This window comes from Hydra vulgaris, chromosome 01 (assembly GCF_038396675.1).
Source record: "Hydra vulgaris chromosome 01, alternate assembly HydraT2T_AEP".
Taxonomy (NCBI): Eukaryota; Metazoa; Cnidaria; class Hydrozoa; order Anthoathecata; family Hydridae; genus Hydra; species Hydra vulgaris.
In genome coordinates, this window is record NC_088920.1 from 36,602,644 (window position 1) to 36,628,983 (window position 26,340).

General features: G+C 27.3%; 1 protein-coding gene across 1 annotated transcript in view; it reads left to right on the top strand.

Moving 5' to 3' along the window:
• LOC100201891 (general transcription factor IIF subunit 2) overlaps positions 1 to 23,344 on the top strand; it is a 39,510-nt gene extending 16,166 nt beyond the window's left edge. Inside the window, exons 3-8 of the mRNA XM_065788051.1 lie at positions 13,486 to 13,628; positions 13,706 to 13,729; positions 20,941 to 21,028; positions 21,146 to 21,242; positions 21,333 to 21,476; positions 23,082 to 23,344. Coding sequence (XP_065644123.1) covers positions 13,486 to 13,628; positions 13,706 to 13,729; positions 20,941 to 21,028; positions 21,146 to 21,242; positions 21,333 to 21,476; positions 23,082 to 23,213 — 628 coding nt within the window. The 3' untranslated portion in view covers positions 23,214 to 23,344. The remainder of the gene's footprint in view (positions 1 to 13,485; positions 13,629 to 13,705; positions 13,730 to 20,940; positions 21,029 to 21,145; positions 21,243 to 21,332; positions 21,477 to 23,081) is intronic.
• The last annotated feature ends 2,996 nt before the right edge of the window (positions 23,345 to 26,340 follow it).

The following is a 26,340-nucleotide window of genomic DNA, read 5'->3' on the forward strand; positions in this document are numbered from 1 at the left end:
TGCAAAAATTATTTCAAGAATATTTACGAATAGTAATGCTACTAATCTTAAAACAACACTGACTTTTATATATATATATATATATATTTTAAACATCTTCGCTTCCAACAAGGCTGCAACCAACACCACTAATTAAAGTTGGAAGTTGCTGGAAGAGAAAAGATGAAGATAGAAACAGCAAGATAACAATTGACAGACGACTTAAAGGATTGCAAATTACATGAATCAGGAAAGCAAGATGAAGGAAGCGAGTTCCAAAAAACTTATGTTGGAGGAAAAAAACTAGACAAATAAGAGTTTTTATAGCACTTAGGAACAGTCACAGAAAAAGGATGAGACTTAATGGAATGATGAGTAACATGAGAATGAATTTTAGTAGATAGCACAAGAGATGCTAGCTCTTTAGAGCAGTGCCCATTACTTCAGACTCATTAAAGTATTTATAGAAAAGAAAAAGAGAAGCAACATTACAATGATGTGATAATGGTTGGAGGTTGGCTGCAAGAGCAGGTCCAACTATGTTTACAATCTGTTTTTGCACCTTGTCTAAAAGAAAAAGGGCATCATTAGAAGATCCGCCCCAGATATGGTAATAGTATTCCATAAAAGGCCGGATTTGAGATTTATAGAGATAGAGAATAGAATCCGAAGTTAGAAAGTGCCGAGCTCGATAAAGAGATGCAACCTTAGCAAATGCTAATTTTGCAACAGATTTGATATATGATTTCCAAGAAAGATCGGAAGTAAGAGTTAAGCCTAGAAGATGAAGAGTGGATGACTCATCGAGTACATCACCGTTCATAAATATAGGAAGATCTAAATTATTGCAATAACGATTGGCTGAAAAAAATTGAGTTTTATCTGTATTGAAGTTCACCAGCCACTGTGAGAGTATTAGCTTCTTATCATGACAAGTGTCATCAGCAAACAATTCCTTAGATATGAGAACATCTGGAAGATTGTTAATGTAAATTAAAAAGAGTATAGGGCCAAGGATAGAACCTTGAGGAACCCCCGAAGTTACAGAATATGAAGTTATTAGTGCTGTCCATCAAGGACAACTTTTATACTACGATTGGAAAGAAAGGATTCAATAGTCTTAATGATGTTACCAGATACACCGTAAGAAGAAAGCTTTTGGAGAAGACCAGCATGCCAAACTTTATCAAAAGCTTTAGAAATGTAAAAAACGATATCCTTAACCTCTCCACCTCTGTCTTATGCACAATAAAACCTATCAGGTATTACTACTAGCAAATCAGCTGTAGAATGAGAAGATCAAAATCCATATTGATGGTCAGAAAGTAAGTTATTAGATTCAAGATGAGAAATTAAGTGTTTGTTAATTAAAGATTCAAAAACCTTACTTATGATAGGAAACAGACTAATGGGGCGGTAATCAGACCGCTCCACAGTGATTTAGAAGCACTTAAAATTTGGCCAAAATACAGTTTTTTGAGTGGCGTAATTTAAATAATGTTATTAGCTAACTATTTTCTACAGTTTCTTATGATTTTAACGGTATAAAAAAATAAGTACTGAAATAAAAGATTCAAACGTTAATTTATGTTTGAAAGTGACTGAAAACAGCTTTTTTTTATCAATAAAATTTTATCATTTTTAAATCTTGATTTTCTCCCTAAATACAAAACCTTTCAATTTAATTTTCTATATATACAAAGATAATAGATAAATTACCTTTAACTTATATGTTTTAAGAATATTTCCTGAAATTTCTGAACAAAACTTTTTAATGTGAATATATATATATATATATATATATATATATATATATATATATATATATATATATATATATATATATATATATATATATATTAGGGTGGGTCGTACTTTTAAAATTTTGGATATGGGAGCGCACGCAACATTTTTTTTATGTATTAGGGTATTAGAAGAGACGTGAATAATTTTTTTTTTCTTAAAAAGTTCATCTAGTGTGGGCGCAGGGCATTTGAAAAATGTCAGTTTTACGAAAATCTTATCATATTGGCATTTTTCGGCCTTTTTTATATTAGCCAAAGGAAAGGCAATTATTAAAAAACAATCAGACATAATATAGACATAAAAAAATATATATATATTCGGTGCTACTTTTTTAATGCTATACAAACACGATAGACGTAAGAAAAGTTGGCTACCATTATGGATTTTACAAAAAAATTCTACTTATAAATTTTAAAAATGAGAGCGTGCATGATATTTTTTTTATGTATTAGGATATTAGCAAAGACGTGAATAATTTTTTTTTCCTGAAAAGTTCATCTATTGTGGGCGCAGGGCATTTAAAAAACGATAGGTTTACTAAAAATGCATCAAATTAGCACTTTTCTGTCCTTTTATTTAAGCCTATGGCGATGCAATCATCAAAAAACAACCAGGTAAAATATAGACATTAAAATGAAACATAATTTGGGGTGCTACTCTTCATAAAGTCATAAATAAAATATATAAAATGTCATCTAAAAGATACAATATATTTAAAGTTCAACTTATTTACTGTGATCATAAATAATCAAAGCAAAACATCAAAAAATTAATATTGCCTAAATTAATTTAAATAGATCTTTTTTTGATTGGTTCACGGGCATGATTTCTCGATGTGCTAATGTTGCTCTTATTAACCCATCTCTTCTATCTTTTCCAAATACCGATTGAGAAGCTCGTGTGACTTCTTGGACACATTGTTCAATAGCTTGCCCATGAACAGGAAAACAAGGTTCATACATCGGAATATCATTGTATTTTAAAAGTTCATCCTTTGACAATAAACATGTAAGTAAAGGTTCGTGTACATCCAAGCTCCAATCAATTAGATCAAAAAGTGATTCAGCATTTTCATTATGTATATGATGTTTTCTACTTCTTACACTAGTGTTTCCGTATTTTAAATCTCCTCTTAATTTTAAAATTGTTTCAACTGCAAATTGTCTTTCTGTTATTTCTAGACTACAAAACAACGTTTGAAGAACATTTTCACTATGAGCATTCCATGAAGAAGATAAAACGTAGGGCATTACAATGTCTTTAACTTTAAGTCTTTGATGACAAAGAAGTTATAACTGCTTGAGTATATGATTAGGCCCTTCAGTCCACTTCCACTTTACTTTGATTTCAAACCAAAGTGGCGCATAAACACCAACAATAAACTCCACCAGAAGTTGCAGATTATATGTTTCTTCAACTGAAAGTACGATTTCGGAGCACCAAAGTAAGCATATTCTATTTGCAAAATTCAACCATCTTGCATGCAAATGTGGACCAATTTCTTTACTTTTAAGATTTTCCGGAAAAACCCCAGCGTTAATTGCATGGTTATTTTTATAAAGATACTTTTGATCATCTGATAGCGACTTTACAACTTCAGAGTCAAGTTCTATTATTGCATTAGGAAATTTAATTTTTACTATGCTATCTTTGACTTTGAAGCTAGTTGCCTTACCTATAAGTTTTCCAATAGAACCAGAAAAATTATTTTTAGACGTAGTTTTTCCATCAAGCTGAATCATTAGATGTCGGAGAGGTAGTTCATTTGTATGAAGAGCACAAATTATCCACATTAATTTTTTATCCAATTTATGTTCAAGGAAATGGATAACACCTCCTTTCCAACCAGTGTTTAAATTTGTTGAGTCTGCACCAATGGCAACTAAATAGTCTCCGACATCATGATTCACAATCCATTCTTAAATATTATCAGCTATTTGCTCAGCTGCAGTCTCTACTCTTTCTTCAGAATTGTTAGTGAAATGAAATTGGTATTTTCCTCCAGGTTCAGAACAAACTGAATAATGTTCTTCTTTTTTTTCCGATGGGTGTAATTTTCCATCTTCTTCTTCTCTCATGTACTTAGTCAAATCTTTTCGTCCATCAAAAAATATACATTGAATATTATCATTCATTGCTACTTTTTCAGCTCTACCTCGGATTTCTTTCATTAACTTAGTCTTACTTTGTTTTATTTTGTTGTGATCAACGAAAATATCAGTATTTTTCTTTAAAAAATCTGCATCTTTTGCAGAAGCTAAAGTAGCAGTAGCTATGGCTGCTGCAGCTCTGTTAGATACCCCATACCTAATAGCTGCTTGAGAAACCCTGGTAATATCTAAGTAATTTTTTTTCAAACTGAAGTCAACTTTTTCTGTATTATCTGCATTTTTGTTGCCAATGTCCGAATCGTCTGTTGTTTGAAATTCTACTGCTAAAGGAGAAAATAAATTATGTTAAACTCAATTTTATAATTTGCAAATTTATACTCAACTTTTTAATTCACAGTTTAAACAAAAATTGACAAAAATATTTTTAGTATTTTAGCATTTACTTGCATCCTCACTAAGTGTTCCAAGTATTTTAGAGTCTGATTCTTTTCTACCTAAATATCTTGTTAACCGATGTGTCTCTGGTATATCAACTAATCCTATTTGTAAAGAACTTTTGTTACCAATTTTATTTCTTTGAGCTTGTAGGAAAAATAGTTCTTGCAAAGGTATCTTTGCTACTTTTGGACATATGCAAGTTACATGAGCTTTAAAAAGACAACCATTGCATCCATTTTCATTACAGCTAAAGATGTTGCACTTACATTTCGTCAAGTCAAATAACTTATCAAGCTTGTCCGTATACATATTTCTTTTTTTTGTAGTTCTCAGTTTTCTAATGTCTTTTGCAATCTTCCATTCAAGGACAAGTTTATCGACTGCGTATTTTTCTGAGACCAACGGGATTGTAGAATTTGCTGACATCCAAATACTTTTTATTTTAATAAATATTTATACACACATACATCTTGTATTCAAATGTGTAACTGATCTATCACGCAACAAAATTCCATACCGTAAACTATCTCTCAGCATAGGCAGCTCTGATAAACAAAGTTCGAGTCCATTACCCAATAGCTCATGCAATTTAGGGCATTTTAACATTGTTTGAGCTCAAGTAGATTTAGCCATTTATAGCAATGAAATTGATGTTATGTTTGTTAAGAAATATTGGTACTTTTTGTAGTAGGTAAAAAAATGACCTTTATAAATATGTTATAAATTTGTTAATTACATTTTTATTACAATATTTAGGATGCCAAAGTGATCATAAATAAATAAAACTCGTTTAAACCGCAAATCGTCAGGAAACTATTATCTTAGTAATTATCCTACAAATAAGCTATTGGAACTTTATAAAAATAAAAAATCCTACACCATTTCCTGTATTTAAATAATTTTAATGGTTTTTAATAATAATGGAAGGGAGGATATAAGTCCAAAGCCCACAAAGTTTGATGACTATGTTTCATGATTCACCTCATTTTATACTAGTAGCATTACGCACATTGAAAATAACAACAACAAGTTTTGTATACTAATTTTTTTAAAAGTTTTTCGTAAAACTGTCGTTTTTTAAACGCCCTGCGCCTACAATAAATGAACTTTTTAGGAAGAAAAAAAATTATTCACGTCTTTTCTAATATCCTAACACATAAAAAAAATTTTACGCGCGCTCCCATTTCTAAAATTTATAAGTAGATATTTTTTGTAAAATCCATAATGGTAGCCAACTTTTCTTACGTCTATCGTGTTTGTATAGCATTAAGAAAAGTAGCACCGAATATGTATATAATTTTTTATGTCTATATTATGTCTTATTGTTTTTTAATAATTGCCTTTCCTTTGGCTAATATAAAAAAGGCCAAAAAATGCCAATATAATAAGATTTTCGTAAAACTGACATTTTTCAAACGCCCTGCGCCCACACTAGATGAACTTTTTAAGAAAAAAAAAATTATTCACGTCTCTTCTAATACCCTAATACATAAAAAAAATGTTGCGTGCGCTCCCATATCCAAAATTTTAAAAGTACGACCCACCCTAATATATATATATATATATATATATATATATATATATATTACGTCGTATTAGCTTTTACGTCACAAATTTTTTTATAAAATGAGCTTTTTAAAACCACATTATTTCGAAATGGGGCAAGTTGGGGCAGCTAACTTTTTTAGTTTCTTATAGAATGATACAAACTCTCTTTAAAAAAAGAAACCACTTCACGAAGGAAGTCTAAGGTAAAAAGTCCTAGCACTATAAAAATCAGTTTAAACTCGTTACAATTGCATTTTTAAAATGCATTTCTTACAGCGTGTATAAATACATATTTCAAATATTTTCATAATTTAAGATTAAGTTATCTATTATCTTTGTATATATAGAAAATTAAATTAAGAGGTTTTGTATTTAGGGAGAAAATCAAGATTTAAAAATGATAAAATTTTATTGACAAAAAAAAGCTGTTTTCGGTCACTTTCAAACATAAATTAACGTTTGAATCTTTTATTTCAGTACTTATTTTTTTATACCGTTAAAGTCATAAGAAACTGTAGAAAATAGTTAGCTAATAACATTATTTAAATTGTGCCACTCAAAAAACTGTATTTTGGCCAAATTTTAAGTGTTTCTAAATCACTGTGCGCTCTCCAGAATTTTTGAAAATAGGGATAACAGATGCCGCTTTCCAGAAAACAAGACTCTGATAAGCACTTGTTAAATAGTTTTGAAAGTATAGATGACAGCTCTGCAGAACACTTCTGCAAGACTATAACATGTATGTTGTCCGGACCACAAGCTCTAGAAGAGTCTAAGCAGGAAATCATTTTAGATACAGAAGCTGGAGTGATAGGAATGTCAAGCAATGGATTAACCTGTTTATTGGCAATATCAGGTAGAACGCAACTAGTGGAATCAAGAGATGATATTGATGAAAAGTTCTTAGCAAACAGTTCAGCTTTGTCTTTAGGTGAGGTGACAAAGTCTGAACCATACAAGAGAGGTGGAATTACAGATTTGCCCTTATTATTGATACTATTAAAGATTCTCCAGAATTCACGAGAGCCTAATTTTTGAGATGAGATACAAGATTTCTTGACCTGAGAATAGCGTGCTTTGGCGTTAGACAAAACCTTTTTACAATGGTTTCTGGCAGTAATAAATAGACGTCTGTTTTCTGGAGAATTGTTTTGCTGATAGATATGGAAGTAATGGTTTGAATTGGAAATTGCAGCAACACAATGTGAGGAAAACCATATAGAAGAGTGATGCTTGACCTGGAATCGTTGAGAGGGAATAAAAAATTCCATGCCAGCCTGAATCCACAAAGTTATGTAAGAAGCACATTTGTTGACAGGAAGACGAAAGATTTCTACCCAAGGGCCATCACGAAGAAAAACATGGAAAGAATCCCAGTCAGCTTTAACGTTGTTGTAAGAGGTAAGATAATAGCGGGATTCAGGTGATGAAGAAGAATGAGGTATTAGTTTTAGAGAGATCAAACTGTGATCAGAAACACTATAATAATATAATAATATATTTAATAATAATAATAATATTTAATTTAATTATTATATTACATAGAAATGTTCCTAAAAATTAACTCACTGCAGTTCACTCATACAGAGCTCAACTGATGCCGGACATCAGTGCTCTTTACTTTTCCTTGCAGTTCAGAGATTATTTCACAGATTTTTTAAGTTGTTTTTAAATTATTGTTCCAGAAAAAATGACACAATTTAGAAATGATCTAAAAAATTTAAAACAAATTTTCCTCTCACCTACTTTTTATTTTGCATTGACATTTTATGCATGCAATTTGACACTATCATAAAATAATTTGAAAAAAGGAAAATCCTGGTTTTCCCTGACAGCTGTTCTATTCAGATGGTTTGCGTTTTTTTAAACAGAAAATAAATGAGAATTTAAAAACATAGAATTGTTAGAAATGAGTAGTTGTTAGAACCATCCCATTAGTCTTCTTCCTTTCATAAGCAAGGTTTTTGAATCTTTAATTAACAAGGACTTAATCTCTCATCTTGAATCTAACTTACTTTTTGATCATCAATATGGATTTCGATCTTCTTGTTCTACAGCTGATTTGCTAACGTAATAGGTTTTATCATGCATTAGATAAAAGAGGTTAAGGCTATCGCTCTTGATATTTCTAAAGCTTTTGATAAAGTTTGGCATGCTGATCTTCTCCATTAGCTTTCAGCTTATGGTGTATCAGGTAACATCTTTAAGATTATGGAATCCTTGCTTGCCGATCGTAATATAAAAGTTGTCCTATATGGACAACACTCTTCTTCATATCCTGTAACTTCAGGGGTTCCTCAAGGTTCTATCCTTGCCCTAAACTTTTTTTAATTTACATTAAAGATCTTCCAGATATTCTCACATCAAAGGTGGCATTACTTGTTGATGATACTACCATTTATTCTTGTCTTGATAAGAAACCAACACTCTCTGATTGCTTGGACGGGGCATTTGAGCTTGAAAAGGATCTCACTTCTGCTACAGCATGGGGCTCTCAGTGCCTGGTGAACTTTAATTCAGATAAAACCCAATTTTTTTCAGCCAATCGTTATTGCAATAATTTAGATCTTCCTATATTTATGAATGGTGATGTACTCGACAAGTCATCTACCCTTCATCTTCTAGGATTAACTCTTACTTCCGATCTTTCTTGGAAACCATATATCAAATCCATTGCAAAATTAGTATCTGCATTTCTTTATCGTGCTCGACACTTTTTTACTCTGGATTTTATTCTTTATCTCTATTAATCTCAAATCCATCCTTGTATGGATCTTCCAATGATGCCCTTTCTCTTTTAGACAAGGTGCAAAAATGCATTGTAAGCATAGTTGGACCTGCTCCTGCAGCCAACCTCTAACCATTATCACATCATTATGTTGCTCCTCTTTCTATTTTCTACAAATACTTTAATGGGCACTGCTCTAAAGAACTAGCTTCTCTTGTGTCATCTACTAGAATTCATTCTTGTTTTACTTGTCATTCAGTTAAGATGTTGAAAGAAAAAAAAAGATTCAACTGTAGAATGAAAAGTCTTTTTAATAAATATATTTAATTTGGAAGGATGAAAGAATACAATTAGGCCTGTTGATAAGTCAGGTCTGGGTTGGGTATCAACAGGCTCAAATCCAATTTGTATATATGGGTCTGGGTTTGAGTTATGTATCAGCTGACCCTTCCTGATTCATACCCAAACCTGCCCCAGTCATGAAAAACAAGAACAATAGCAGTGCGTAATTTTACTGGGTGTGGGGTATTAAGTGCATTGTTTTTTTTTGTCAGCATACATACCCTATAATAAATAAGATTAGAAAATTTGCGCTTTAAATTTAAAAGTTTAATTAAAAAGTTTTCAATGCCAATAGTTTGGTTGGGTCTAGGTATAATGGATCTCAATATTATAAGACCCATATCTAACCCATTTAGTTAATGGTTCTGGGTTGGTCAGGTTTGGATACATAATTATGAGACCCAATTTAAACAAGTCGGGCCGAAGACTAGACCTGACCAATTCCCAGCCCTCAATGGAATCGAATATATTTAATTATAATTTGCTAATTCCCATCCATGTTTTTGAATTACATAATGAATGTTTTTGAATATACACTGTATGATTGTATCATACCACTGTATTATATGTATACAGTCCTGTATTACAGGACTGCAGCAACAAAACATGGATTAGGTGGCCAATAAAGCTTTTTATTTGCTATAAGACAAAGCCCTGTATAGTTTACATGAAACTTTCTCTGTTAAAATCATACCAAGCATAATTAAAAGAATTTGGGCACAATTTTTTACAAAAATATCTATGTTTTTTTGTGTGTAGCACTTTATATTAAATATTATTTAAGAGTTATTTTTAGATGTTTTTGAGATATTGTTATTATTTTATTTTAAATATTATAATATTAAAAAAAATTATTATAATTAAAAAGTTGAGTAATATTTTTTGTATGTTGAAGATTCATTTTAGCTTAAGAAAAGTTTATTTTCCAAAGTAAAATAATTTTTGAATAATTAGTTGTCAATTTCTTAAACAGAAAGAACACATTGCAAGGTACGCAGTGAAGTAACTCATTTTGAAATTGATATACAGCTTAACCAGTAGGAAAATAAAACCTCAACTTTGGTGCGATAAAAATAATTGCTGTTTCTTGAAATGAGTTACAATAAAATTACTCGGTTATATTTTGATCCGCTTGCAAAAATCGAAGAAAATAGAGTTACAAGAAAATCTTTAATCCATAAGAGTGAAGAAGCATATACATAAAATTGAAAAAAGTGAAACTAAGTGTCAAGTAGATACAAACTCTTTGATTTTTTTGTATTATAGCATATTAGAGAGTCATTATTTTAAAATAATTATTTTAAAAATCACAGGCTGCGATTTACCAATTAAACAAAATCATTGTCTGTTGGCATCGCAATGTTTAGATGTGCTGAGAAAAACAGCATGAAAACTAGTTAACGGAGCTGGCTAACGAAGGAATATTAACTAAAAGAATTATCGGAGCGGGTAATAAACGGACCCAAAACAGAAGGATTAGAATACCATTTACTTTCCTCCATTTTATAACCATCTGTTTAGGGTTTTTTCTTTAACGAGCACTCAAATTCTCAATAAGTTTAGCGGAGAGATGTGAATACTGCGGCTGATTTATTACATATTCAGCTGTAAAGTGAACTGATAGGTATCCAGTTTATCCAGCTGGATACTTATCATATATTGTACTAAAGATGTGTAATATAAATATCTGGTATATCTACCTTAAGTTCTCTCTCTTATTTTCTTTCTCTCTCTCTCTATATATATATATATATACATATATATATATATACATATATATATATATACATATATATATATATATATATATATATATATATATATATATATATATATATATATACATATATATATATATATATACACATATATATATATATATATATATATATATATATATATATATATATATATATATATATATATATATATATATATATATATATATATATATATATATATATATATATATACATATTATGTGTTGATTTTTTTTTTTTTTTTTTTTTTTTTTTTAAATTCAAAAACAGCAGGGTTACTTTGGGTGAAAAATTTTATGGTGATTCCTAATCTGCAAAAAAAATTTTTTAAATAATGTCTTGCTGGGTGGGTCAGCATTATTTTGAACTGACATATGACTAATTAACCAAAAATTTATAAAAAATTTTTGATTACTAATAATTGCTACTAACTAAATAATTGTTATTTTGAATTTTAAGAAAATTGATTATTTGGTTCAAAAAGTCATAAAAAATAAACACAGAAAAGGAGTTTTTGTTAAAGGTATTTTTACAAAAATCAAACACTTTTTTCATATTTTAGACAAAGAATGTTACGGTAAAGTATGTTATTTTTTTCCTATTTTTATCAAACTTTAATAGTAAGAGGAGTTCATTTTCTTGGTAAATTTTATGGGGAATCTGAATCTGAAAATATGTCTTGTTGGGGGGAACGCTTAATTTTCAATGAGAAAATAGCTAAAATATGATAAAAAATTAAAATAAATAAAAAAAAAAATTTTCATTGTTTGATAAACTCAATATATACTATGTTGAACTTTATGAAAATGTCATATTTTGTTAAAAAGTCAAAAAAGTAAACACGTAATGGCGACTTTTGTGAAGGTTGTTTTTAAAAAAATTAGTTGATTTTTTCATATTTTAGACGATGAATATTTTGTAAGGTGCGCTGTCTTTCCTAAAACTAATAATAAGTCAAACACTTTTGTTATAACAAACATTATATTATATAATTTGCATATAATTAACAATTAATAGTTTATAAATTTTATTTAAAATTTTTGAGTCCAACTAAGTTATATTTAGCATTGTTTGTGCTCATAAAAACCTACTGATTTCTTGTGCTCTTATATATCCTGCTTGCTTCTCATGGGAATATGTTTTTGCGCAAACCTTTGTAACCTATATTAAACACTAAAAGCAAATTATTCATTAAATTTTAAATAAGTTATTATATTTTTGTAATTGTATAAAAAAGAAACCTGCTTAACACAATGTTCAATGGATTGGGAATAGCATGGTCAATCTGGAATAGCCATAGGCTTGTGAAAATATTTTCTAACTTCATGGGTGGTGAGGCTTGTGGTAAGTAGTGGTTTGTATATTGAATCTTTCCACTCAATTAGATTGGTCAATTTATCAGCATCATGCATGTATAAAACCCCATGCATATTTATCAGCATCATGCATGTATAAAACCCCATGCATATTTATCAGCATCATGCATGTATAAAACCCCATGCATATTTATCAGCATCATGCATGCAAAACCCCATGTATATTTATGCATGGGGTTTTGCGAATTCTTACTTAAACTCTGCGAACTGATTATTATCATCTTCTTCCTTTCTAATCTCTAGCACTTTTTTCACTCCTAACTTTCATTCCTCTTCATCTTTGGAAGATAAAAGAGTCTGAATAATGCTTTCACTAAATGCAAATTATGCAGATCTCTTTACAGTTTTCATTCTATTGCAACAATGTCTTTTTTTTAATATATATTTTAGTTGTTTTAATTGGAATAAAATATGCCAAGATCTATCTAACCAGGAATGTTTTACCTTTATTTGAAACCAGCAAGGAAAATAAACACCAACTATAAATTTAATAATTAAACATAGATTTTTTTCTGTTAATAAATGAATTGAAACCCACAATCTACAAAAATGGTTGACTGTGGTTGAATGAAAAACAGGACCTATTTCAAGGTTTATCAAGTTTTCAGGTAATGCTCCAGATCTTATTGCTGTTATAATTCTGTATTCGTAAGCCTGATCAGCTGAAAGATCCTTAAGTATTTTGTCTGGTAAAACAATAAGTGGTTCACCTAAAGTTACTTTTTCTAAGTTTTTGTTTGCATGTTTGCATTAGAGGGACCTCTGCATATTTTATTCCAATTGAATTCTTTGCACAAAAATATAAAAATATGAAAAACGTGCCTGATTTTTGTAAAAATACCCTTTTCAAAATACCCTTTGCAAAAACTCCTTTTCTGTTTCAGAAAAACTCTTTTTCTGTTTATTTTTATTACTTTTTGAACCAAATAATCAATTTTTTTAAAATTCAACATAACAATTATTGAGTTAATCAAAAAAAATTTATTAATTGTAGCTTCACCCTGTTAACTAGTCATATTTTATTCATTTTTCCATTCAAAACAATGCTGACCCACACCGCAAGACATTATTTTTTTTATTTTTTTTTTGCAGATTCCGAAGCTCCATAAAGTTCTTCAAATTAAAAAAAAAAAGCAACACTATAATATATAAATAAATAGAAATATATATAAATATATATATATATATATATATATATATATATATATATATATATATATATATATATATATATATATATATATATATATATATATATATATCTGGTACACCTTAAGTACTAAAATTTAAAGTTTAGTCAATTTTGTTGATTATTTTTGCATATTTAAATTATTTGTGTGTTTTTGTGTAGAAGTTTTTGTTGTTTTATAAAAAAAAAATCTAATTTTATTTTTTAGTACTGCACCAAAACATATGCTTTTTGAGCTTTCTGATCATCTTGTCAAATCACAAGCGCAAGGAATAGAAATACCATCGAAACATAAGTTTGAAATGTCAGATATATGGCAAACATTTGGTGTTTTTTCAGAAACTTCATGTGGTAACTGATGAGTTTTTTTTGTTTTAATTTTTTCATATTTTGGAAGATTTATTTAGCAGTTTTGTAATCTTTTTCAGATGACGAGGATGCTAACGAACAAGGTAATTTTTTATTTTTAATCCGAATAAAAATAGTTTAACTGTACCAGTATTGAATTTTAGAATGTTGCTTAGAATTTAATTGTATATGAATATTGCAGTAGTCATTTTTTAATGTGTTTATATTTAGGGATAGTCAAGCGATTATTAATGCAAATAGCCAATAGGTTTTTTTTTTTCTTTTTTTTTTTAAACTTTTTCATCAATAACTTTTTATTTAGCGATTAAAGTATTAACGATATGTGTACTTTTTTATTTACATCATTTTTTCTTACCTTAAAGTGACAACTGAATAAATGGTTAAAAAGTTTGGGCAAATAATAAGAACAATAATTTTTTTTAAATAAAATTTCAACATATCGATACGTAAAATATGCAGCAAATAAGATATAATAAATAATATATAAATGCCAATCTCAGTTAAGTTCTCTCGGTTAAGTTAATAACCGTGGTTTAAATGTTGTTTTTTTATGAGTATGACTAATTGACTTTGCTATTTTGGTTATGTATATTTTACAAAAACCAAACTTGATTGGTTTGTACGCTTACAGGGATAAACTAGAAAATGGTTTTTGCATATATCATGTGTATATATCTTACCTTTTTTAACTTTTTTTTGTAAAATTAAATAAAAAGCAAAACATATATTGAACTATGATTAACATGAGTTTTTTAAGATTTTTTTTTTTTTTTCACTTTCTTTTTACTCATACAAAATTTCTTTTTTCATTGTACAAACTTGTGTACTTGATTAGAATAAAGAGCATAAATACTTTAAAGCTAAAATGTATTGCATTTATATACAAAAATAAATGGAAGTAAAATTTTTCATTTTGTTATTGACTTTATCTTCATATTATTTTGATTTGTTTATGTTATTTTATATCTGACTTTAATTATAAATACTTTACTGACAGTAAAGATTTTTTAATATCACTAAGATTTTATAACTTTAGTAAGATATTATAAAATCTTAGTGATATTAAAAAAGGTTAAAGTTTAAGGTTTTATAATATCACTATGATGTTTTAACGAAAGATATTTATAATATATATCACACATTTATGATATATTTCATAAAGATATTTATGATATATTATTTATAATATATTTAATAAAGATATTTATTATATATTGTATTTTACTTTAATTATAGATACTTAACTTTCAGTAAATATTATCTTTACTGACAGTAAAGTATTATAGTTAAAGTAAAATAAATATATTATAAATATCATAAATAAATAAAGTATTATAAATATCTTTTTAACAGTAAAGTATGAATTCTCATTTGTACCTTTTAATAGTAATGCTGTACATAAGAAAGTTTTTAACTAAAAAAATATTTTTTCTAGAGGATAAGAAATTTCAAAATCTGCTCAAATCTATTATTATTTGTAGTAACTAAGTTGTATTTTAACTAATGTAAATACTAATCAACAAAAACGAATTTTATATTTTATAACAAATGATTTTTGTAACATAATGCTTTGTAACAAATGTTATTGATAGTAACTATGTTAATGCAAGTTTAAGATAAACTGATGTAAAGAAAATGTCATAAGTCTGATATATATAGATCTTTTAAAATTTGTTAGAAATTTTTGTTAGGAACCTTATGTTATAACATATATTTAATTTTAGCTTATATTTATAAATGTTATTTGGCATAGTGTTTAAAACTTTTAAAAACCAGTTAACAATAAAAAAAATTTACTTTTCCAAGTTTGCTATTTAATAAAGATGAAATAATGTTTTGGTCAGAAGATTAGACAATCAAAAAGATAAATTGTTAATTAAACTTGATATTGACTGCAACGATTACATTACTGATTATGTCAGGGTTTCTAATTAACATGCACAAGCAAAGATTTTTAAGGTCCAATAGAATATACTATTGAAAGCATAAGTAGAAATTAATAAACAATTAAAAACATTTTATTTAGTTTAATTAACAATTAGTATCCTAATTTTTATTTGAAATTGTGACGTTAACACTTACTAGAAAATAAAGAATAAATGTTTATAATATACTATTGTTGTTATGTGTAAAAGTTTTAGGTTATGTTATTTGTTTGGTATTTGTTTTACTCTACTTTATAAAGTGTAAAACACTGCAAGTCTAAATGCAATTTTAAAAATAAGTTTTTTAAGAAAGCTATATAGGTCATTTTGCTATTTATATTGTGTTTTCTTATTTTGAAATATTATTTTGTTATTTTAGAATGTAGTGAAGACAATGCTCACTGTGAAACATTGTTCTTCAAACATTGTTTCACTGGATATATTTTATTTATAAAGTTAGCAAGTTAAGAAATTAAATTTTTTTATGCTTATGAACTTTGAAGTGTCGATGAAAAAAACTACTTTTAATAAAACTTTAAGCAAGTAGCATGCAAGCTATCATTTGTGTTATTGTTGATACATACTCTGTATAATACTGCATGTTCATGAAGTGAATAATGATAAAAGTGAGTGGGAATATTAACTGTTAAATTGTTTATTGATATATTTAGCTTGACACTGGTGATAAAGAAAGTTCCCTTTAAGAAAAAAATTGAAACCATAGTTAGAACAGCTAAAGTGCATGGGGGGATAGCTAGAATGCATTTGATGCATTTAAAATCTCAAAACACAAGTTTCAAAAAAAATTACAGAATGAATGAAGTTTTTGGAATGGTTCAAAATGTTCAAGTTTATAAAGCAATTTTGAACAGTAAACAATTTTTTTAGCATGAATTAATACATTTTAAAACTTCAATTTTTTAGCATGAATTAATACATTTTAAAACTTCACAATAGCTAGATTTGTTCAAAATATATTTTTTACTTAGTAACTAATGTTAATTAAGTTGTAGTTAAGTTGGAGTAACTATGTCTGAACCAAGATTTTGAAATTTTCTATAAGGTTTTATTATGTTTTTCATATTTTAAATTTGTCTCAATACTTTGATTTTTATTATTATTTTCCATTTTTCTGTCCAAAAAAGATTTATGTTTTTTTAATTAAACTTAAAAATCGTTTATCAAATTTTGATATAATAAAAAACACTTTTCTAAAAACTAATTGTTCCTAAATATGCCTGAATTCGCTAATTTAAAAAATTGTTTTTTCAAAATAATTAATTTAAAAAGTATTTTTACAAATAATTTATATGAACGAAGTTATAGCAGTAGCTGATTCAGAAATGTAAGGTGGTAGCTTCTGATAATTACACAAAGATTATTCAATTACATAAAAATACAGATAACATGTTGATCCTTGTTATGTCAAAAAGCGCAATTAGTCCATTGGTTTGCAAAAATTGTAGTCATTTTTGAATCAGTGCTAAATGAGTTTTTTCACAAATATATTATGATTACACAAAAGCAATGTTTTTTCTTTATCTTATACCTCCTATCATTTTATATTTATTCATTTTAAATATTGATATATTCAACCCTCGGAATTAGGGTCGGCATTCGGCAATGCCGACCTAACTGCCGACCTAACTGCCGACCTGAAAGTATTTGAGATCGGCAAAAGTTTGCCGACCTTGTTTTAATGTTTTATGGTTAGACCTTTGTATCAAATAATTTTTGCCAACCTAATGCCGACCTCAAAAAAATTGAGGTCGACATTAGGCCGACCTAATGCCGACCTCAATTTTCCTAATTCCGAGGGTTGTATATCTATGCATATGTATATTTGTTTTAAAGTAAGTTAAACTTTTGTATTTAATAAAGATTTATGGTTACTTATAAAAAGTTTTTTCAATAGAAATGTTTCATATTTCTCTGTGGGTTTTTATTGCTCAGCATAGTTCAACCACCGCAGATTACCTGCATCAAATATAACATAAATATACTAATTTTTTTTCATTTAGTTTTGTTTTTGTAGTTTGTTCATAAAAATGTACATTTTTTTGCTTGTCTTTATGATGAAATATAAGTTTAAACTCATAGAAGTAATAAAATTACAGCAGCGAAAGTTGGATGGTGGATTTTTTTTAACAAGTTCTTTTAATTTTTTTTTTCTATGTGGGATGGGAGGAAGAGAAAAGCTCAGCTGTCATTGAAGTTATGTCTTTTTATGTCGCAGAGTCAAGGAAACTATTAAGTTAGGCAAACTTAATTATGAATTAAGAAGTGGAGTCGATCTTGATATTAAAACAAGTAAAGACAAGCCCTCTAACTACTGAGCTTTAGCTGTAGAGATTCGCTATGTTGGAGCTATGTTGGAGCTATGTTGGAGCAACACTTTTAAATGTGCAGGAAGTTTCTGAGAGTTTTATAAAAATAGAAATAGCTTTTTGTAATTTAACTCTGTATCTTTTTTTTTATTCCAAAACAATTTTAATCAAAAACATTTAGTTGCTAACTTAATAATTTCAGCTTTCTTTCAGTTTTTGAAAGATTTGAATTTTTTATTATTTCATTTGTTTTGGAATTCTTGCTGATCAAATTTGATCAGAATTGAAATTAGGAGATTAAAAAAATTAGTTTTTTTAAAAAGTAGATGATCATTGATCAGTCATTATTTCCAGCGCTGAGATATGTGTGTGTGTGTATATATACAGGGCCTATTCTAGACTGTTTTCGACAGCATCAACCATATTAATATAGGCGCTGCCCAAATTAAAAATTGAGGACCTTTTTTCTTTTCTTTTTTTTAACAGCAAAAATTGTGTTTGCTTGTTTTTTTCACACAAAAACGCCGATATTTGGCAATATTTCTGTTAAATTTCTCTGGGACAGGGGGGTACTGCCACCCAAATTTTTTTCCAGGATTATCTCCTTATATATATATATATATATATATATATATATATATATATATATATATATATATATATATATATATATATATATATATATATATATATATATATATATGTATATATATATATATATATATGTATATATATATATATATATACAGACACACACAGATATATAAACTTTAAATATGGTTTTAACTGATATAAATTGAAAAATTTGTCAAACCAGTACATAAACAAATATGAAACTCAGTGTAGTTAAGGTGATTTACAAATTATTCGAATTCTTTTATTTGGAATTAGCATGGTTTTATGTGTTAAATTAGCAGTGTATTATGTCCAAACAAGAGCTTTTTTTTTACTTCAGGTTTTTTTAATATTTAAAGAAACTTTTCTTTTCTATATATAATTTTCAAAACCTTTTTACTACCCCTAATAGTGAATTTAAACAACACCATTTTGGAGTCTTTAGATCACTTTCGCTCATTGGCATTAACATGAATTCAGTTGAAATCTTTTGAAAAAATGCCTTTAGGCTTTTTTTTTTAAAAGTACCTAACATATATTAACTATATATAGTTAATATACATTAGGTTCTAAAGTATATTAACTATATATAGTTGTCAAAATACAGTATTTCTATCAATTTTCACTGAAAATACTAGAATTCCGACCAAGAAAGAGCTTATAATTAAGAAAAATTTCCAATAAACGATCAGAACAGATCATATTATTAAACTGTGATGCTCATTTTACCTAAACAACAAATCTATTTAAAATCTTATTCAAATTTGGACAAGCGATTATGATTTTAAGAAGATCTTTTTTTTAAAAAAAAGAATTTTTGTTCTGGATTTTTTCGCTACAAGCATTTATATTTTATGATACCGCAAAATTTATCCTTTAAATTTTTTTTGTCTTTTCATAATTCACAGACCTGATCATTTAACGGAAATATGTAGTCAACAAAATATCATACAGATGCTATAATATTTTAAAATTGCCTTAACTACACAAAGAATTCCAATAAATTATTTTGTCTCAAAATGTTTTCTTTAAAATACAGTTTAAAAAAGTACACTATTACAAAACTCAAGTTATAAATTAATCAAATTTATTAGCACTAGAGGTCTTTCAAAAAATCCTCAGTAGTGCTGTTTATATATTTTTGCAAAATTACTATATTATATAGTATATAATATACAAAATAATATATATAATATACAAAAAATTATATATAATTATATATAATTGAAAAGTTGTATATGACAAAATTATAATGTATATAATATACAAAAAAAAAAAATTACACATGGTTACTATGAGCAACTATTGTAATTGATGAAGTTTTTTTTTTAATACAGGAAATATGAATTAAATGTATCACACTTTTGATTATGTCCTTGTCCAAATTGGTGCCAAATTACTTAGAACCAGGGATGCAGAGTTCCAAAAAGGACTCTGGATTTGAAAGTCACAGAAAGATTACTTTATGCTAGTTTTTGGTATCCAGGAGCTCTAAAAATATAAATAAGTTTAAGGACTACGAATGGGAAAAAAATTAAGACTTTTAGGTTAGAGGAACAATCGTTTTTTGAACCCGGAGTCCTTAGGTATAATGGCGGCAAGGACTCCAGGACTCCGGGCTTAAAAACATTAAGTTTCAATTCATTAAATCTCATGAACTTTTTCTTTATAGCAGATTATAAGTCAACAAGCATGTTTAGAGCTTCTGGACACTACAGACTTGGAAAAAGTAGAGATATAAAGCCAGAGTCCTTTTGGGACTCCACATCCCTGCTTAGAACCCAGTTAAAAATGAACTAAAATAGACTCTGTGTATACTGTGTACTTAGGTAAGTATGAAATTTCAGCATTGGCATGGGCATTTAGTATCAATAATTAGGAAATCTAATATTTAGGTATGAAAGAGAAAACAAAATATTATATTTTTATTATTTTTCTTTTTATGAAAAAGGATTAAAATGTGTATTTCAAAAAATAAAGTTTGTAGTTTGTATCATATAAATACAGTAGGCTTAACCAATGACCAAGTTAAATAATTCATAATTCAACATTAAAAAACACAGTTAAAGAAATGAAATAAAGATAAGAAAACCTAGTCATAAATCAAAAATTATAAATTTTTAAGCTTTTTAAGTTATTCTGATTGAACCAATAACTTTTTTAAACATTTTCTTAACACAAATACCGCCAATCGGACAACCAAATAACATTAATTAAGACATTCAAGATATTTTAGCTTTAAATTTATGGTTTTATAACTAAGATGGTAGTTTTCACAAGATTTGGTAATAAAGCTATCAACTTTTTAGGAAGGATTATAAATAAAATTTGGACATGTCTGACAAAATCTTGTTTGATTACAAAACTGCTTCTAATAATATATCAAACATGTATTATATTATATATAAATTATTAAACATTTTTCAGCTCGTGAAAAAATTGCATTTGAAGGGAAGATAATAAAACGAGCTGATTGTCGTCCTATTGAAGATCCAAACTATATGCAGATGAAAAGGTGAGGAAGGTTCATCATTTCTTTGTTAGGTTGTAGAAGGTTCATTATTTCTTTATTAGGTTATAGAATTTTTTTTTTACTTGTTTAAAATATTTTACTTCATAGTTTGTAATATAGAAAAGCAATTGAAAAAGCATGTAGACCCGTTCGCCAAGTTAAACAAATTACCGGATTGGTGACAACTTTTAAACCAGTTAATGATCACCAAATAAATGTAATCATTTTTTTAAACTTTTTGCTTCAATTTGCTTGTTTTTTTGTTGTTTGTTTGTTCAAAATATGCAGTTATAAAATTGTACTTTAGATGGAACCAATAAAAAAAAGAAAAGAAGAAGGAAAGCGAGTTCGAGCTGAGCGAGACGAAGTGTTAGAAGTATTGTTTTCAGCCTTTGAGAAGCATCAGTTTTATACTCTGAAAGATCTAGTTGGAATTACTCAACAACCAGTAGTAAGTATTTGTTTGACTTCCTTTTCTCTTTTTTTTTAAACACAAATCATGAACACATTGTTTACAACCCTTATCATTAACATAGATAACATTTTGTGAAATTATCTGGAATTTTAACTAAATATTTTGTAGTTGCTGAAAAAACAAAGTTTTTGTGACTTAACAGCTTTGACAGAAGTTTATATCCCAATCTTTAGAATTTAAAAATTTTGTAGTATAGGTAAAGAGTGTTTCCATAAAACAGGCAAGAATATTTCAGAATAAGATTTGATGAAGAATAATTCAGACTAATTTAATTCAAGATTTGATGGAGGTATGGTCAATGACAAGTAAGAAAATTATAATAACGACTGTGCAGAAGCTAATGGCCATCATCACTAATGTCAAATAGTTTTTTAGAAATAAGGAAAAGTTCTGAAATTAAAAGTGTTATTATACTCTTTGCGTTTCTTTCTATGAATCAAAATTAAAGAAATTTGTAAAAAACAGTTTCATATTTTTTTTTCCATTTTTTTAAATCTCAAACTTTAATTTACAAATGATATGTAATAAACTAATTCACTGATGTTTTAATTTGATAAAAATTTTTGACAAAATTAAGATGTTATAAAAATCGTTGTACTAAAAATTATGCCTAAATTTTCTTATTAAAGTAAAGTATATCATTTATCTGTTAGTTGGAGAAAGTATTTTCTTATTAAAGTAAAGTATATCATTAATCTGTTAGTTGAAGAAAATATTTTCTTATTTAAGTAAAGTATATCATTAATCTGTTAGTTGAAGAAAATATTTTCTTATTAAAGTAAAGTATATCATTAATCTGTTAGTTGAAGAAAATATTTTTGGTTCTTTCACCTTCTTCTATTAAGTTTCATAAAAGTTTTAAAAAAATTGTTATCTTTGTAAAATCTTTTCACACAAAAAGTTTTTTAAAAAATATTAAAGATTGCAGCTTACCTCTTATTATTGGAAAGCTGATATCTCAGAAGATCTAAACTTAAATTCTCTTTTTTTTTTTTTTTTTTTTTTTTTTAATTTTATAACAAAATTAAGCTTTTTATTGAGTTATTGAATTTGGGCATATCATATCATATACAAGGAATACAAATAAATCCAAGACTTAAAAATATATTTAATCATAAATTTCCCTTAAAATCGAACATAAAACATGCAAATACAAAGAATTGATGCAGAATAGATTCAAACAAAAGAGCAAAAAAAACCTTATCAAATCAGTTAAGAATGCAAAGGAATCGCTCTTAAATTAGTCAACTTTACGAAGAATGAAATGCTACAACCTATCGTTGCCTTTATTACGGTTATTAGCTTCCAGACAAAAAATAAATCAAATATGGTTATTTTTAACTATTTGTTTGTCTACTTTTTACTTGGTTGCGCACACAGTATAAAAATATATATAAGGTTTATGAAAAAAAAACCATTTTAAAAAAAGACGGGTTTTAAAAAAAAAATTTTGTCCTTTGTCTGTCTTAAATAGTTATTTCCTATTTTAAAGGTTTAAAAAGTTTCTTTAGTAATAGTTTAAATTAAATTAATTAAAATTAATATTTAAATTTAGAGTTGTTCTATTTTTGCGTTTTCTAGGTGCATTTGAAAGCCATTCTAAGAGATGTTTGCAACTATAACTTGAAAAATCCACATAAAAACACTTATGAGCTAAAACCCGAATATCGTCATTATAAAAAGGAGGAGAGCGAAACGGAACTTGCGTCATAGTTAAACGCTGCTAATGCTTTAGACTCATTGTGATCATCTATTTTAAAACATAATCAAGTAATTTTAAGAAATATTTATAACATCCGTAATAATTAAATTACCCGTATGAAAATAAATTATTTTTATTTAAATATTTTATGTATTTATTTCTTTTGATTTTATGGTTTAGTTCCTTGCCATTAGTTTTGGCCATGTGTTAGCATGACATAAGGTCTTTAGTTAATAATGTTCACGGTCTGTAAAAAATCAGTTTTAGAGTTTACGACGATTCCTAAAAAATCTCCTCTTTAGTTATAAAATATACACGTGGTAGCCCTGTTTAAAATTCCTTATTTAATATATATATATATATATATATATATATATATATATATATATATATATATATATATATATATATATATATATATATATACATATATATATATATATATATATATATATATATATATATATATATATATATATATATATATATATATATATATATATATATATATATATATATATATATATATATATATATATATATATAGTTTTAAATTGTTTAATTAACAAAGTTGCTTCTTTAATATTTCAAACCTTGTCGACTTGCCTGTGACATAAGTTAGGTGATAAAGAAAACGGTATGAATAAGAAAAAAACGGCTAATTATAATCGATATATATTACAAGTCCAACAAATGGGTAAAATATTAACTGCCGTCCAATAACCTTGGTTTTGTGTGCGTTACCGTTCTAATTTTCCATCAGATGTTTTGTCATGTGACGCATAGTTTTTGAGACATTTTACTCGCCCGACTTGTCCCAATGCTTTACTAGCTCCACTTTATTTTAAAGTAAAATTTAAATTAAAAAAAGTCTGATTAAAGAATTACCTGCTAAAGTCTTTGCTGCTAAATGAGGTAGTATTTTTTTTTTGCTTGTTTTTTTTTTTTTTTGTTTAAAATAAAATTAAATGATACTAAGAATGAACTAGTATAGCAATAAATATCAGAAGTAGTTGCTAAAGGATGTGAACAGTTGTGCGCCATCTTGCTGAAATACATAATTTATCTTCTGGTTATGTTTTTTTTATCCAGAGAATAACGTTTCTCTGTAGAACCCTCAAATATTCTTTTGAGTCAATTTTTTGGCTTTTCGGAACAAACACTGGAGAGAGCCTATTTCCATCACTTCCAATTATAGCCAGGATTATCACAGAGGCTGCGTGTTTTGTTTTAAAGATATTTGGTGTGTTTTAGAACACCTTTAACCTTATCAATGCTTAGATACCTTGTATCTCGTCAATTTACTACTTTGTGATAAAAGGTGATACCTCCATGTAATTTTCGCCAATTTAATAGCTTTTTGTGTCGTTCTTTTTTAAGTTCTTTTTGATTTTTGGTTATTAAGTGTTTTGTCACCACAAACCTCACCTCCAGGTTTAGTTATTTCATTACCGCATTGTAGAATTCGACACCTTTAACTTCTTGACCAAGGTGCAGATCGAATCGACTCTTGACCTCTTCTTTGACTGATTAATAAATTTGTTCATTTTGTAGTGTAGTGTTATTTCGCCTTACAACATCTCCAGGTTCATTAAAAAGTTTTTTTACACGACAGTGATCTTGCCCGACTGAAGCAAATCTAATATTACTCGTCTTTTTGCTTCCTGTGGTTTAATTTTTTATTGATTATTCAAAATTTTGCGTCATTATATCGACAGCTCAATAAAAAGCAGTGCCACAGATATCTAAAAGTAGTTGCTGTGGCCTTAAAAAGTAGCGTTACACTGTTGCTGGGTCATCCAATATAGCTATTTGTTTTTTAATTAAAAAACTATAACATGTGTTAAAAAGAGATTTTAGCAGTAAATTGTTTTAAAATTTAATATCTCTCTTCCTTGTTGTTTGTTTTGGAAGTAAAAACTTTCAGCGCTAAACTTAAAATATAGTTTTGCAGTAAAAGTTCTGAAGAAGATTTTTTCGATGATGATCAGAAGAAAAAGATTCAGAAGACGATATTTTTTTCAGAATTGAATTTGTTAGTTCCAGAAAAATTTATTTAAAAAAATATTTTTTGTTTGAGTTAATATTGTATATTGCTTTGTATTGTATATTGCTAGTATGTATGATTTGTCAAGTTAGTTTTATTATATTTAGTATTTGAAAAAAATTTATTAAGGTTTTTATAACAAAGCTTTGTGAAAAAAAAAAAGTATATGTATACATATATGCATAAATGTACATGTGTATACATATGCATGTATGTGTGTTGTGTATGTATATGTGTACGTGTATGTATTTTGTGTATGCGTATGTACATGTGTGTATATATGTATGTATGTTTGTGTGTATGTGTATATATGTATGTGTATATGCGTATATGTATGCTTGTGTGTATGTGTTTATGTGTATGAATATATGTATATTAGGGTGCATTGAAAAACAGAATTTTTTTAAAATTGTCTTGTAATAGCTCTAAATATATGCGATATAATTTATATAAAGAAAAATATTTTTAGAGGTACCCCAGATCCCTTGAACATTTATAGGACCCCTAATATTCTGGGGTAAAAAAATTCTTCAAAAGTAGGTCAACCTGGTACTCAAAAGAAGCAAAATTTTATAAAATGTTCGAAAATAATAATTGTTTTATAAAACAAATTTTTTTTTATTAAAAAACTTGTAAAAATGCACTTTTTTTATTTTTAGTTAAAAAACCATAGTTATTATGCAATAAAAATCAAACTAATAATTTTTATATGAAACAAATATTATTTTTGAACTTTTTATAAAAATTTTCAAAAATAATATTTGTTTTTTTCGCTTCTTTTGAGTACCAGGTTGACTTACATTTGTAAAACTTTTTTTTCAAAAATATTAGGAACCCTGTAAATGTTCAATTGACTTGGGGCACCTCTAAAGATATTTTTTATTCCAAAAAATTTTTAAATCCATTGATAATTTATTATATCGCATATATTTAGAGCTATTACGAGACAGTTTTAAAATCTTTTGTTTTTCAATGCAAAATTGAATATTATATAAAATGTTAAAATGTGTTATTTTCAAAAATTGGATTATGATATTTTAAATAGCCAAGATATAAATAACCAAGTTCACAATGAAAAAGTAAAAAAAAAA